General features: G+C 38.2%; 1 protein-coding gene across 3 annotated transcripts in view; it reads right to left on the reverse strand.

Annotated features, from left to right (window-relative positions):
• Window positions 1-17,449, reverse strand: part of LOC139962788 (uncharacterized) — a 65,275-nt gene that overhangs the window by 45,013 nt on the left and 2,813 nt on the right. Inside the window, exons 2-11 of one of the 3 annotated variants that reach the window (XM_071963111.1) lie at window positions 14,625-15,123; window positions 11,640-11,981; window positions 11,021-11,107; window positions 9,860-10,198; window positions 9,025-9,123; window positions 6,022-6,351; window positions 2,926-3,312; window positions 1,303-1,413; window positions 688-792; window positions 28-150 (exon numbers count right to left, since the gene is read on the reverse strand). In XM_071963111.1, the coding sequence (XP_071819212.1) occupies window positions 28-150; window positions 688-792; window positions 1,303-1,413; window positions 2,926-3,312; window positions 6,022-6,351; window positions 9,025-9,123; window positions 9,860-10,198; window positions 11,021-11,107; window positions 11,640-11,981; window positions 14,625-14,712 (2,011 nt within the window). In that variant the 5' untranslated portion in view covers window positions 14,713-15,123. Of the gene's footprint in view, window positions 1-27; window positions 151-687; window positions 793-1,302; window positions 1,414-1,887; window positions 1,916-2,283; window positions 2,297-2,925; window positions 3,313-6,021; window positions 6,352-9,024; window positions 9,124-9,859; window positions 10,199-11,020; window positions 11,108-11,639; window positions 11,982-14,624; window positions 15,124-17,449 lie in introns of those variants that run through there. The other 2 variants (XM_071963114.1, XM_071963113.1) reach the window with 2 other exon arrangements.

The raw sequence follows: 17,449 nt of genomic DNA on the forward strand, positions 1-17,449 counted from the left end.
AACCTAGACAAACCGGTGAATAATTACCAAAACAATGAGGCGCTGCACAATTATCGTTCACTTCGAGTGAGTCATAGTACACATTATAGGTGAAGCAGAATGGGTAATCATGGTATAAGCCAATATACCGACAGAAGTTTTCAGGTAGACCTATAAATATGAGAAAGAAAAAAAAAAGACAATTTGTTATGGGTTTATAAACATTAATTCACTCATGAAAGTTTAATATCTACTTCTCAGCATGGATTAGTGAGATTATATAGATGTGAAAGATATGACAAATGGCAAGGAAAATGTATAACAGACCCTCTCTAATTTCAACCAAGCTAGGTGCTGCATGGTGTTCCATTTGCTTGTAAATCAGGTTTAAAAAATGAATAGTTTATATACTCTAGGAAATTTACTTTCATTGGTAGTAATTCTGGCCCTCCAAAACATTCTCAGAAATCAATGAATTTTACATCAGCAATAAATTGTCTCCCTGAAGGAAGCTACTGGGGGGGGGGGGGCTAAAGTACTTGTTGAAGATGACTGGCTGATCCTCCAACACCCCCCTCACGCCACCATTTTAGGTCTCTCTATCCATCTCTATCTCAAGAATGCATATAGGAGCTTGCATGACCAACTTTACCTAAATACTGTTCCGTTATATTTATAGTACTCAGCGTGGTGAATTGTCTGTCTTACCTCTTGTTTCGAGAAAGTCAACACTATCCCACGGCAAACAGTCGGGGTTAGTGGTGAAATTTAAACTTGTGAAATTAGAGGTCCCAAAGCAATCACGAAAACCGACTATGGGGGAAAAAAAGGAATTGTGAAATATGCACAGATGATCAGCATGCATGTGTTATAGAAACAATTGATATGCAACAACATAAATGTGAGGTATGTATTATTCGAAAATATTTAAACTGTCCAATGCTAAAGCAACAAATATATACATATATATATATATATATACATATACATATATATATATATATATATATATATATATATATATATAAACTGTCCAATGCGGAAGGCCCGGGTTCGAATCCTGGTGGAGGCTGGAAGTTTTTTCACTGTTCTTGATTTTCCAACTCATTACGATTTTCATTTATATATATATATATATATATATATATAAACTGACATTCATACATAATATGTACAGTACTAATACATACACAATTAAGCATACAATTGTATAAAATACATGAAGTTTGTAAAATATGCGAAAGATAAAACACATAAAATATGAAAAGTAGCCTACATCATCTAGAATAAACAAAAAACAGAACAAGGTTTAAAGTGACTTGCATCTCTCATCTTCGTCAGCCCCATCAAGACAATCTGGCAACCCATTAGTTACCCCTTCGGATCCTATGCAATGCCCATCATCACATGTAAACTGCCCATCTTCACACTGGGCTGTGAAATGAACAAATTTCAAAGAAATTTAAGCTCGGCGAAGCCGAAACTTTTAACATGATCAACATATAGTTCATTTAGGGCCTACTTTGCTTACTATGCTAGCATGAACCTTGACCTTAACGGCTACCGAATGCACATGTAATAAACATACCAGTTTTAACTTCAGTATTAAATCTCTCGATATCTGTAGCGACAAGTGAAACTTAAGTTACTGAAACCACGAAGGACATGTTCCACGACGAATGCCAGACGTTGCAAGCCTACCATACTGTCCCTACTCGAGTAGCTCAGTGTACTAGTGCGGATAAACATGGCCTAGTTTTGTGTCTATACCGTGAGACCGATCGTAGTGTAAATGCCCGAAACAATCAATATTCGATGCCAGTCTTAGGCCGAAAATGCATCTTGTACCACCGCAATCTATCGTTATTACATTTAACTATCTAACAATAAATGCGTATACCAACCTACCTGTTCGAGATGTAACGGAGAGCAATATACATTTAGGGGATAAATACGAGGGGAACCGGTCTTAGATTTGATTTGAGACCGATGATGACGTCATCGAGAAGGCTGAGCGGACCGAGGCGATAGCCGAGGTCAGCTGCATGCCCTTCTCGATGACGTCATCAGAGGTCTCAAATCAAATTTAAGACCGGGTACCCACGTTTTTATCCCCATTCATAAATGAATTTTCTTCCCACGAACATTAAGAGTGAAAAAATACGAATGAAGCAGTGTCGTTTGTTCTTAAATTTTGGTAATTTAATCAATTCAAACACTTCAAAATGGAGGGAAAAGACAATTAAATAAGAACAGATGAACAAATTTCTAAAGATAACATTTCAAAACTTTTTTTTGACCAACCAGGTCGAATCGCATTCGAGACTGGTCCAGTATACAGAAAGTTGGTTTAGGCATTTATGAATTGTCGATAACACAATGGCAATGATTTCCATGTGCCTATAATATTGGTCAATGAACACTACAAACATTAATCTTCCAGATGTTGCGATAAGGCTGCTTCACTCTAAATTAGGGTCTCCCTAACTTCATCGTGCACGAACCCCCTGTGGATGTCAGAGTTGTCCACGAACCACAAACTTTTCGAGACACGATCTGAGTCATTATTATATTATAATACGCGTATTATCCTATGTCTGTTTCATAATTCAGTTATTTATCACATGCACGGTACGGTTCTACTACGGCAACATATGCGTATGGAACGCGAACAGAGTTTGTCGATAGATAACGCCTTTTGTGCATTACTAAATTCAATGATATATCAGATTTTAGTTCAACAAAAAGTACTCTAGTTTTGACTATCAGAAACGTCTCACGAACCCCCTGGGATGGACTCACGTACCCGCTGCGGGTCCATGCACCCCGGTCAGGGAACCCCTGCTCTAGATATAACGTATGATAACATTAAAAATGATAGGTGTGTTTGGTTTTGGTGCACTATTTGTATGAAGTTAAATGATGGTCGCTCAAATTCAATCTTACCTGATTGAGAGAGAGATATATTGAAGGCGAATGTAATATAAACTCTCGGCTGATGAATCTGAATCCAAATGGCTCCATTTTGAATGTTTAACCTCTGAAGATGGAAGTCATACGCAAGATGAATGTTAGAGTGGTTAAAGAGAACACTAGATGTGTCGTCAGGATTCATCCCTTCTCCAATAGCTACAAAGTTATCCAGTCCATCCACTCCTTTCAGCTGCATGAGGTCGAATCTGATGACAGAGAATATCTGAGAGGCAGCATCTGGCATCTTGTAAATGCCAGTCCATAAGCAGGATCTGTTTTGTACAGTTTGACGTAAAGTTTCATCTACCGGAAGAATAATTGTCTCAGTGATGTCATCACAATATTCAGGAACATTAACATCTGAAAGTGAAAGGCAGTTTAAATATGTAATGTAAATAAAATCTTATATAGCGCACTACGCGCGATGCATCTGTGCGCTTTACAAACAACCTAGAAAATACAATGCCATAAAACATTAAATAGAAAAAAACAGTAAATACATACACCATCTACAGAAATATACAGGAATATGAGATCGAAAAACTATTCAAAGTACTGGTGGAGCGTAAAGCGATAAAACAGAATGACTACAAGATCTACAATTTGAATGCTAAAAAGTGATAATTCCAATTGATGTTAGAACCTAAAAACCAACACGACAAAACAACATAAAATCTAAAAAAATCCTAGAAATCATCTTAGTAGTGCTCTTGAGAGAGATGCGCTTTCAGGTGTGACTTGAAGGAGGTGAAGTTCGTGATCGTACGAATTCCGGGAGGAATAAATACAAAGTGAATGGAAAACGACCAATGCACCGCGCTATGTGTAGCTTAAGTTGTCCCTGCATTGTTGACAGGATTGTCTCAAATTTATTTTGCTGTAACTAAACACTAATATTTTATGAGGACGCGTCATTATGGCAGAGTCAATAACAGTGATCTTGCCCAATAGTTCTTTTACAATTGTGGTAGCTTACGTTACTCCATCTAAACCAGGAGTAAATAATAAAAGAAATGGTATATATTTAAAGAGGCCCCAAACAAGAAATAAACACAATTGATGAAGTAAGATTCAACAAAAACACAATATTGTAGAGGACGTCAAACAATAAGACAAAGATCTCGTTGCCATGACATCTGTCTACCTATAGTGACCAGTTTCTTGTACCAAAATGCTAGGTATGATATACAGTTCTATGTATCAACATATGAAAGGAACGGATAGTAGACCTATGTGTTTGGTTCGAATGTTATAAATCATCTTTGTGTCAGATTACAATGATCCAGAGGCAGTGGCGGTGGAACCGGGGGGGGGGGGGGCTTGGGGGGCTCAGCCCCCCCAATGAAAAAGTTGAGGGGGCAAATGCGTGATAAGCCCCCCCCCCCAATATTTACCAAGGCTCCGAAACGTGCATGTGCCCATTTTTCAATGCATACTTGTCGATCTGTCCGATGCACACGTATACTATATAGGTGTAATAATTTTAGTAATTGCTGAGGACCCTGGTCCCTCGGACCGTCCCCTGGCTATAGACCACATTGTCACCCCAACCGCGTCTTCCCCCCCCCCCCCGTGAAAAGTGGAAGCAGTTAGTGTGAGTACCGGTAAGCGTAACACAACTTCGTCTTAGGCCAATGACTTGCCTCATTTCAGCCAGTTCTCCAACATCCCCTTACTTAGTGGCGGAGCGTCCATATATACAGTCAGGGGGCGGATCCCCCCCCCCCCTCCTGACGGACTCAAATGGACTGCTGGCGCCCTTTTCAGCTTTTCACTACTTTTAACTTATTCGCGATTATTGACTATTTTATTGCCCTCTCATATACCTATTGACATTTGTCATATTCTGTTGGTGTAATTTTCCGACAAAATGGCGACGACACCTATTTATTCTCCGTTTATCTGCAAATTAGCAAGGCCCGGAAAGGGTCATTTCCTGCAATCTAGGGAGTAACTTTACTCAAAAATTTACTGTACGCTCTGCGCCAACCTGTGGTGGCGCTCCGCTTAGATAGTATCGAAAGCGCCCCTACAGACCATTCTTGCCCCCCTGACCAATACCCCTAGCTCCGCCACTGCCCTTACTACACTCAAAAACGTCTTTGCGAGTACACTACGAGTAATAGCTACTCTCTTAAAACACCATCGAATATACAAATTACAATGTTTTTACAGACTTTTACGTGCAATCTGAGAAATTGCAGGCTTGAGACCCATATTTTAGGGCTAGGTATTCGCAGCATAAAACACTCGGGAAGTGCCGTTTCCGGCCATCTGGGGGTTTGAAAAAACCCAAAATTTTTCGCTCCGCGCCAACCGATGGTGGCGCTCCGCTTAGATAGTCTCCACACATTAGCCCCCCCCCCCAATAATTTTTCCGTTCCGCCGCGCCTGTCCAGAGGTACATGTTTTCCTTACTCTTTTTTTAAAGTAATATTTATGATCGTTCACGGAAAAGAAGCATTTGGCCAAGCTGTTTTAAGAAATGATCCATACCTATAGAGACACTATTTTCAGGACTAGGAGATCATAATTTGTGTTTCTCCTTTAAAAGTAATTGCAACGATCGCAGAGTTTACAGGAATCAATTTAACCTGGCTACAGATGGTGCCGGCACGCTCATCCGCCAGTAAAGCAAACATGTGTAACTATAAATGGATATACGATCATAGATATTACATGTCATATCATAGGAAAAAGAAGGTAAGAAAACGACTTGGGTAAGTCTAACATGACATTTTAGATGGCGCCAGTAAGTGCTCAGTTATTAAAGAGTTTTTAATATCATGCATGTGTGTATTATTACAACATATTGTTCACCGATGTCGGTAACACGGATTGCTGACTGCCACTTTGTAAATATGAAACTACAAAATATATTTACCCATAATGATATGTGACTATTACACTCATTCCATTGACTACTACAACAGCTTGCAATATTCACGTTTTCGTTTGTCTGTAAGTTGCGAGGGTGGATTTTGTTTTTATTAGCTATAATCAACTCAACAAACCGCTGGCATGTTTAACTATAGATATCATCCACTGATTCGATAAATGAATCGTTACCTGTAACAGACGTCACGTGGGCAATAAATCCCAAATTGTAACTTTCTCGTTTCTTTTTATAAACGATCGTCAAAGTATTTGTCGGCGAAGAGACTTTTACTGATTCAAATGCTTTGACTGTTCTGAGAGTTGTTTCCACGTCATCATCTATGTACCCATATCCTATCTTAAGTTCAGCGTTTCTCAACCATGCTGCCTCTATCGAGGCCACGACTCGGGTATCAGCAGGGCCAACCACTATCCAAACGAGTGTGCGGGCGATGTTGTCATACGCAAATGGGTAACCAGGTGAGGCTATGAGGGCGTCCTCTGAAGTATCAGTAAATACATCTAAAAACAAGGGGACAGAAAAATTAAAGTGGGATAAATTATAGGTGTACAAGTTCGTGCATGCAAATGTCTACGGTCAATTTGGTGTAATTGACTGTTGCTCTAGCAATGTCAGTATACCATACTCGAGTATACTACGCAGCTGAACAGCGCCATCTACTATATGGAACACTGTCTCATGATTTTGCTTGATCAAACCAGGGAGTTGTTATGTTCCATAACAACTCCCTGATCAAACCCAATAAATTCTGTACCATACACACTTCTGCGTACAGGTGCACAGTGTCACTGTACTCTTCGTGACTAACGGTTCATTATGATTGAGACCGATAGCCCAAGCAGCACACTACTATATACACAGGTACGTGCAGCTCAATCGACAGCATGGAACACTGTATCATGGTTGTGTTTGATCAAATCTCCGAAACTCTGAAGCTTGCACAAGTCTGTACGCACGTATATCGTTTTAGATATGTGTTCCCACATCGTACACGATACACCATGCATAGTTACCAATTATCTTAATTTTCCAGAGAATTGCCCATCAGAAAAGTACTGGGAGAAGTTTTGTTGCCATAAAAGTTATCCTCTTTCTCTTTTCCTTTCATAAAGATGTATGAAACACTTATTCTTTAAGCTGCCCAAAGCGTTGTGTACCAGCGCAAGATAACTAAGTATTAGTTCTAGTTCAGAATTGAGCTATCGACATTTGAATACGTCTATCAGTAAAAAGCCTCTAAAATTTCTCAAATTCTTAAATTAGAAAGTCTTTATTATTATTATTATTATTACTACTACTACTACGAATAAACAGGTTTTTCGGTTATCTTATAATAATAATGATAATAATAATAATAATGATAATAATAATAATAATAATTCACCACAACTCTACACACTACAATAACTCACTACAGTTTCAAGGAATTCCGTAACAGCTGATCAAGTACTTGATGTAAAATTAATCAACTAGTTCCGGTCAAGCGATGCAATATTATTTGAAGTTGCCGTATGGGCAGTTAGCCATTACTACCTGCAAACTTACTTTAATAGTGCAGTGGTCATCAAAGGACAGACGGCACAAATTTCATTCGGTTACGAAGCCGAGAAATTATTTATGGAATAGGAAACCGTGAATCCTGTTCGCTATTTTCTAGAAAAGGGGCACATAATGGACACGTCTGATACCTGCGTGGATGTATTTGAATGGCTATCAATGACCTGACCTGACCTGACCCGTTAACAGTTATTCATATGTAAGAGAGTAATATGTAGGTAGGTTTCTTTTTTCCTTTTCTATTTGGGTGGAAACAATTACAAGATGAGATAACCTTAATTAATTCGATGCATGTACGGCTAATCGTAGCTATATTGCATATTGCCTGTGTAATGCCATGTAGCTCTGATTTTCTTATGCTTTTTCTGCGTCCGGCCTGCGTCCGGCCTGCGTTCAGTCTGCGTCTGGTCCCCGTTCGCGTCCGGTCTTCGTCCGGTCCGCATCCAGTCTTCGTCCAATCTGCGTCCAATCTGCGTTCAATCTGCGTCCAGTCTGCGTCCAGTCTTCGTCTGGTCCGGTCCGCGTTCGCGTCCGTACCGCGTCCGATCTGCGATTTTCTGATCCAAAACTTGTCCCTCCCCATTCTTCTTTCAATTAAAAAAAAAACCGATTTGTTTGTCTGTCGTCTCTAACGATTGTACAAGTTCTTTCGTGACGTTTCCATCAGCTCCACTCAATTGATATTTACCACAAATAAGCCACAACGAGGACGTGTTTTATTGATACATTGGACAAGTATAAACACCACTGAAATGGTACCGGTAATAATTTCCAGCAAACAATCTTGGCTTTAATGAAGTGGTTCGCTCTATTAGCTTTTGTTCTCACTGGTAGTTAGTTTTTTATTCAAGTACAACTCCCTGGCTATAGGTCAACAACATACACAAGTTGAAAGCACTTCGTGACAATGATAGGCTGGAACAAAAAGTCTGAAGACAACATTATCATCCTCGACACAATCACACAAGGTTAAAGTTCAGGCTTTATTTTGGCAGTTTGTTGAAAGCAACATAGAACACAAATAAAGTGCAGGATCAAATGAACTATGAAAACAAAATTGGGTTCATGAAGGTCTTATTAGGTTTTCCTGGATATGGTTATGAAATGAATGGACAAGGGGCGTCGAGAGCCATTTCGGACCTTGTTGACAACAAAGTAAAAAAGGACCTCTTTTTGATGTGTTTTATTTTTTACTTAAGTGTATCATGAAAAAAAAGACAATGCAATATTTTCTTATGCCATGCATATCTCCGTGGCAATCTTCTTTTCCTGGAGGAAGGTAATAGAGAGCGAATCGCAATGTTTACTCTTCATCGATCGACTCTGTATTGGAACTGATCGTCGCCTCCAGAACTGAGTTTATACATGTGCGTTACTGCAAGTGAATGTTCAAAACACGCAGTATGTTACCAAACTGGTGGTGGGCAAAGGTCAACATGGTTCATGGTTCATGTCGAGCACAAATCGTGCCCCCCGAATATATATATATACATATATATATATATATATATATATATACATATACATATATATATACACATATATATATATATATATATATATATATATATATATAAACAAACAAATTAATTCATAAATAATTAGGTTTTACTTACGACATTGGTTAAAGACGAAGTCTTCGCATCTTGTCTTGTATTGACAGTTATCAGTTGATTGATCCTGGTCTCCATAGAAACAAAGCTCAGTCGACGTATCTACAGAGAATGCACCCACAAAATAATAGCTAGTCCCGAAAATGCTGACACCTTCAACCCATCCTTCTCCATCCCACCCGTCATTAACTTAATCACTTAAAACAAAATAGCATTCCGCCCAGATTCTGTAAATCAAGCTATTTCGGCATAGATATAATATGAAAGTGTTACCACAAAATGTAGGCAAAAATATATGCTCTGGCATTAATTCCCACAAAATAAACAACATGATTATGTTGTGCCTGTCCATGTTTATTTCACTTGCGTATTTTCTGGGTAACATATTCATCGGAATGTTTGCTGAAAAGGCTAGTTTTATCTGCAATATCATTAAGTAAGAGTTCCATCTTTTCCATGGACAATGGTCTCTCGTCTTTGTTTTTGATTATTATTATTATTATCTCTCTTACTCATATCATTTTATTTATATAATGATTTTTTTCATAGTGAAATCTTTTTACGATCTGAAGCAGTTTATGCACATATGGTGGTGTTTTCATTATCCCACCGCTGCAACCATTGCATACTTACGTACGTGAAATAAAGTCTTATGAATTGAATTGAAATTGAAGTTTTCAAAAATGAGTTTTATTATTAACCGATGCAGGATATTAAACATCTTCATTAATTAAGCATGCTAGATAATTTTCATTTGATTTTTTAATCTAAACACTTTCCATATGAAAAAAAAAGTTCCCGACGTGAAAATAAACGCAGTAAAAGTTTTTGAGCAAACCTGTTGGTTCTACCACCGTTACTTCTATGTTAAGTCCAAAGCCTGGGACGTAATAACCGGTTGTGAAGCTAACCAATGTATCTCCATGTGTATAGAAGACATAATCGGATACGCTGCCACGTAATTCACGATGTGCCGATACAAGGTCACCGTGTAGGCTGATATTAGATTCGATCGTCAGTATATCGTAGTATTCTGACAGCACGAAGTATATTAATTGAAACCGCAAAGAAGCGGAACCCTCTACTTGTAAAAACCAAGTCTGGCGATTGTCGTTAGGGTATGGTTCCGGGTAATTTTTACTCTGTAGAGAGATGGTGTCACCTACACTAAGAAGAGCTGCGAAAGAGAGAAGATCATATTTTCTTTTAATATAATAAATGAACTAGAAATCGAAATTGCCATATTTGAAACCATGCATGCTGTGCAAGTTGTCTTCATCATGAATACAATGGCACGTATGCTCTTCCGTTGTACGTATACCTTATTTGTATGTATAACAGTCTCGTTGACCAGCAATGAACATGGCGAATAGAACGACAAACTGTGTTATATATTCTATAACACTAATCCGCCGTATATAGACATGATGTTAGTATTCAGGTTAGTGGCCAAAAATAAAGTAAGGTAAAGGTTGCGATCCTGATCTTCTGAAAAACTGCAATAATAAATGTGCCGTTCCATGGCCCTCCGACACCTGGGAGATTCCCCAATAATGTTGACAGCAATTACTTTCACACGATGGGTGCCTAGGCGACAATTCTGAATGTTGGTATCAATCCACCACCACCACCCCCCCCCCTTCCTACATTTATCTCAAACTGTGTGTCGGGATTTCTTTGTTCTTTGTATCAATCGAATATATAAGCACCACGAGTGGAAATGTGTATCTTTATAAATAAGCGGTTTTAAGTCGCAATCGAGAAGGACATCAAAACCTATCACAAAAAAAAACGAAATACGCCAAAGACTTTTCGTACGCAGGCTGCTGGACACGATGAAACCAGGAATTTTCACTTGAAACATTACGTATAGAACAAACAAAATGGTTTGAATGCCCGACAAACTTATCCCACTTTGATCTCTCTTGACCAGATAACTGTGGCTGTTTAGCGCTGCCAAAATCAGTATCATACTGCATACGCAGTTGTATATACTTACGACAATCTTTCTCGTCGGAGAAATCTCCGCAATTTACGATTTTGTCACATATTTCTTCCGAGAGGAGTAACCATCCATCGCATTGCTCTGAGGGAAAATGCATGACAGGAATGATGGCACAAAAGCTGAAAATATGCAGAACTCCTTTCCTCAAGTTATGGGAAGGTTCCTTCTTCTTAGACCTACTTTCTAATGTCACATTCATCACCTCCACGACAGGGATAATAAATATATATTTAAAAATATTAAAATATATTAAAATAAGAATGAAAGATTGATACTCAGTGATAACAACAGAGCTACATGTTGAAGATAATTATGTATCAAATAGACTAGAGGTTATAATTACATCCTTCCCTCACCCACACCCCCACCCAGCCCCACCCCCAACCCCCACTCCCCGCAACCCATTTGTTTCATTACAGAACACATATTTCTCTTCCTACATTTAATGATCTAACAATTAGGCCTAACATGTAACATTATACTGCAAATCGTTGATATTGAATTCTCTCATACCAAAGTACAGTTTACAAAGTAACTAAACTAGGTGAAAATATTCCAAAAAATCCATCCATATTCCACAATCCATATCCTATGAAGCGTACGCAATACTTACTGATGGATGACGCATCTGGCGCACCTTCAATCTCCGCTTGAAAACCGCGAAATACTACCGAAGAATCACTATCAAATGTTATGGTTAGCACGGTCTCAGTGAACACATAAGTGCCACTAATATCGACATCGTTACCATTAAGTATAATGATTCCGGTGAAGGTTTCGTTGTCGGGACCGAAGCTTATAATCACGTTGTCATAGGATTCAGTTTCGAAGAAAATAAAGTTGACAAAGAATCCATTTTCAGACGTGAACTGCCATCTTTCAGACTGGTCATTTTCGTAATTGCCTGGAAAACCTTTTGTCATCATGGTTACTTTTTCACCAACGTTAAGGAAAGCTGTTCAAAAGGCAGAAATATAAACAGAGGAGAAATATCAAGCAAAGTCACCCTATTACTTATCAAAGTTTGAGCCGGTTATGCAACTATTTCATGCTTTCGATTTATCTCATGCGCAGCACACTATATAGAGATACAGGTCAATTTAGTAGCCACTACGTCAATATGCTAGCTACTATACAGTGCACCACCCCAGCACAGTAACAGATTACTACAGTAACAGGCTATATCTGCTACTACAGTAATATTCCACTATTGTAACACTAATAGACTACTACAGTAACATGCTACTATAAATATATGCTATTACAGGCAATTTACAGCTATAGGCTACTACAGTAGCAGGCTACTATTAATATATGCTACTACACTAGTAGACTACTACAGTAACATGCTACTATACATATATGCTATTACAGTAATATTCCACTATTGTAACAGATCATAATAGTGCAGTACCAGAGTAATAGACTACTACAGTAACAGGCTACTATTAATATCTGCTACTACACTAATATACTACTACAGTAACATGCTACTATAAATATATGCTATTACAGCTATAGGCTACTACAGTAGCAGGCTACTATCAATATATGCTACTACAGTCAGTTTCCACTATTGTAACAGATCTTAATAGTGCACTACCACAGTAATAGACTACTGCAGTAACAGGCATATGCTACTACACTAGTAGTACACTACTACAGAAACAAAATATATGCTGTTACAGTAATATTCCACTATTGTAACAAATCATAATAGTATGTATATGTATGTATATTAGATCCTCCTGCAAGCAGGAACTCGCGAAGAAGCCTAATTGGCTTATCAAATCCGCAAGCTGACCGAAGTCAGTCTCTCACATTCATATTTAACGTCCATGATTATGAATTGTTAATTGTCAACAACTCTGTAACTGGACGACATACATTAATCTGGGAGTGACTCGAACCGGGGACCTTATGATTGTGCCCTAGTGATAGTGCCCTTATGATAGTGCCCTACCACAGTAATAGACTACTACAGTAACAGGCTATTTTTAATATCTGCTACTACACTAATATACTACTACAGTAACATGCTACTATAAATATATGCTAGTTATAACAGCTATAGGCTACTACAGTAGCAGGCTACTATAAATATCTGCTACAACAGTAAGTTTTCGCTATTGTAACACTAATAGACTACTACAGTAACATGCGACTATAAATATATGCTATTACAGCTATAGGCCACTACAGTAGCAGGCTACTATAAATATCTGCCACAACAGTAACTTTCAACTATTGTAACACTAATAGACTACTACAGTAGCAGGCTACTATAAATATCTGCTACTACAGTAATATTCAGCTATATTGTAACAGATCATAATAGTGCACTGCCACAGTAATGGACTACTACAGTAACAGGCTACTATTAGAATATATGCTATTACAGCTATAGACTACAACAGTAACAGGCTACTATCATGATATCTGATATTACATTTATATACTACTACTACAGTAACAGGCTACCTTAAATATATACTGTAACAGCTATATACTATACAGTAACAGGCTACTATATAGACTACTACAGTAACAGGCTTCTATAAATATCTGCTATTATACAACACCTAATTGTATTCTGGTCATTTGATTGGTCAATTGCTCGTCGATTGCATGCAAAATCCGCTCTATTGCACTCTATGAAATAGAACCATGTGTTATACTTTTTTGATAGCACTTTTTTCAACGGTAAGAGAGCAGAGAAACCTGTCTGTTCAAAATAATCTGTTGCATGAGTGCATTTTACATCCAATTATATCCAAATTTGAGGGTGTTGTATTAAATGCGCGCCTCGTTGAATGGAACAAATTACATCTTTCAACGAATGAAATATTTGCAATATTGCAGGAATGGAAACCATTCATTGTTTGTATACTACTCTAGTAGACTACTACATCAACAGGCTACTATAAATATATGCTATTTACAGCTATAGACTACTTCAGTAACAGGCTACTATATATATACCGTATCGGCTACTACACTATAACAGACTTCTACAGTATTTGACTATACTAAAATAATTTTGCTCTTAGATTTCCACCTAGTGCTTAATTTGTTATATAATGTTCCTCCGACGATATGTTGGTCGAATGAATTATTTTCAGCATTCCGTGATTTTATTATATAGCCTTCTTCTGTGGTAAAGAAACATGAGTCCGGTTAACCCTGCAACAACCACTGCCCAAACAGATCTAATTACCAGTACTGGCACTGATTCCCTTAAAAAACTGACTGGCTTCGATTTTAATTGGAAGTTTACAAACAGTACTAACGCAAAAGGATAATGATATATTATAAAGTATGTTTGCAATGTTTATGTAAATAAGGTGAAGAACATACAATGCGAACTCGTTACCTACTGTTGCCTATAGACTTGTATCATGTATTATACCCCGACAGAACAGAACAATGGTTGTATTAATGTACTCATGTTTCTAACTGTACACTCTATTTCTAGTTTTGCCAGAATATTGTTTTTTCGAAAGCACAACAAACTTATTTATTCAGTTTAAGACATATATTTAACAAAAGGTTTTGGCGCAAAAGTTATTTCCTAATAAGAAGAAAAAAACAATCTTACCTTCCACATCTTCTGCTTCGCAACAGCTTCGAGACAAGTTCCAAAAAATGACGAAAATCAGCACGAAATATCGACGGAAGACATCCATCGTAGACACAATCCCACCGTGACGAAATCTGTCCGCCTAACTATAAAATTTGATTGATTGGATGTCGCCTCTTCTAAACAGAATTCCTATTATGCTTTAAAGGCTAAAGTATCCATGCATTATGTTGATCCAATTCGCACACCACAAAGATTCGTCTAATGTACTTTTTTTTTGCGGGTTAATACCAAACTTAACACCCACTTATGCAAACTCAGCTTATAAACCTGTAGACATGTGTGTCGTAAAATTTCATTGGCTGTCGAGTTTATCAATTAGTTTTCAATCATCCCTTCAAGCATCTTCAAAAGACTTTAATTGGTAAATAACCCTGACCAGCAAATTTTTATAAGAACGAACTCTATAACAGCGGCCACCTCTTTTAGTACTTATGCTGAACAGCTTTCTGGCTTTCTATGGAAAGGAAAAGAGTAAAATAAAGCGCATGACTAGTGTGAAATATTTTTTTGCCTTTTTTTTTTGGTGATAGAATTTGAACCGTTGTATAAGACTAAATATTCACCATGTAAAAGGTCTGTGTCCTCTCGTGAATTTTTACTCTCAAGGACTAATACCCAGCCATCTGGTAGATTTAACATGACGTATGGTGTTTTTTAGTAAGGAGAGGCTGTTAAGTAACTTGGTCGATTAGCTTGTCAGGAGTGAATGCTAGAGTAATTGATTCTCCCTTCATTAATGACTTTATTAACAATGCGCATGCCTAAACAAAAGTAATACCATGCAAATACATGAACATTGAGTTCATTAGTTATGTGCTAATCGGTTTCAAGATATAGACGGTTGCAATTTTATCCTGACATTTCAAATAAATAGTACTTTATATAAAAAATCTGAAATGAACTGTAGCTTCTTAATCGCGTAAATCATATGGTAAATATAACTATGATATTAAGATTGGAACTATAGGCGAAATGTCACCTATATATAATCTATCAAACGTGAAAGGGATTATTTGAGCATGAGCTCAATGTTCAGAGTTGGGGTTATCCAATTGACATGGCTCCTGCCGGCATTAATCCCAAGATCTTTTACATAGATATCAACATTGGTGTATTTCATATTACTACGCGGAGATTCAAGTAAACAGGTAGTATGTTATCCTGCCTTGCATCAACTCCTTTTTGGTAGCTTTTGACATATTTTGACCATTTTCTTCCCCATTTACAAACGTTAACCTCCCCTTCACCCTCCCCTTCCCCCACCTCAATTTTCAACTCCCCCCCCCCAAAAAAAAGAGAATCAATGCACTGATAATAACATTGCGTATGTTACATGTTTCAAGCACAACCGCGTACATTATACATATATATGTTATTTTTAGTTGTATGGGGAAAATGATTTGAGGTTCATGGTATAAGGTTGTTTATGACTGCGACGAGTCTGATTTTAGTGACATCTCTTTGAATTTCAACTGTAACTATATCAAGCAGTGACTTATTATTTCACTTGACATGTATTATCTTTGAGAGCAAGGGTGTAGGAACCGGTGGGCTGGGGGGCGCTAGCCCCCCCAGTGAAAATATGGTGGGGCGGAAGTATCATTCCGCCCCCCCCCCCCGCTTCGCAAGTCAGAAAACCCCTTTTTCATTTCCAAATGAGAAAAAAATCTCATTTGGAGCACCAAATTGCATCTAAGGTAAGGTGAAAATGCAAAATTATGGGGAGGGGGACACCCCTCCCCATAGACCCCTCCCCCAGGCCGGCCATCAGTCTTCAGCCCCCCACTCAAAAGTACCTTCCTACGCCACTGTTTGAGAGATTTTATGATATTTTTCTACATCCATTGGAAATGTACTTAGCTTGCATTCCAGATGTATACTATACAAAAGATGAAAAACACCCTTGCCTTAGGACACTTATCTTTAACTAAGAGGCTACCTAAGAAATTTTTTTTTGCTGGCATCTTCTGTAATTAACGAAATACTAAGCATGGTTCTTGTAACTACGAGGTCAAACAGTATACGACAAATGCCAAATGGCACTCAATACTGCTTGGTATGCGAAGAAGAGTGATGGGGGTTCAATATAATTGTTCGAAAAAAAGATCAATCTACTTGTTTCATCTACTTTTCGAAGTACATCAACCAGCAACATATCGGCACCCCAATAAACTAGCATTCTATAGTACTATATAGCGCTATGTAGACAGGTTATAATAATATGTATATGTCTAGTATCCGTTCCCCTTCGAGGGGAATCGTGATACACGCCTGACCATGATCACACAGTCACAGTCCCGATGCAAGGGGACTGGGGTTGAGAGCGGATCAGTCGTTCGGTTGTTTGGTTTTTCGTGCCCAGGTTCTTTCCTGGGTGACTTGGCTTAAAAGGGATAATGATATGTATGTTGTATGCGCCGTATGCTTCTCTATAGTATATTATATACCGTATTGCATAACAAAGAAAAAAGCGTGTTCGTTGAGAGAGAAAAATTGAAATTAAGTAAATAGAAATACATTTTTGCTTCATCATACTTGACAGATGCTAAGGCACAAGCTTTTTCGTGGTCTCGCGGGCCGCAGCTGACTCCCCTAACCCCTCTTACCACCCCCCCGCCCATCCGCTTCACGCCCTCACGACCTCACCCGCCTCAACCCCTCACCCGCCCGCAAGCTGTATGTGGTGCACATGTCCCGAGGTGAATACTACTGATTTAAAGTTGAATTAGCAATATTCCCAAAATATGCTATGACAAGACCAAAAATTGGTCACCTATAAA

The sequence above is a fragment of the Apostichopus japonicus genome, chromosome 21, assembly GCF_037975245.1.
Source record: "Apostichopus japonicus isolate 1M-3 chromosome 21, ASM3797524v1, whole genome shotgun sequence".
Taxonomy (NCBI): domain Eukaryota; kingdom Metazoa; phylum Echinodermata; class Holothuroidea; order Aspidochirotida; family Stichopodidae; genus Apostichopus; species Apostichopus japonicus.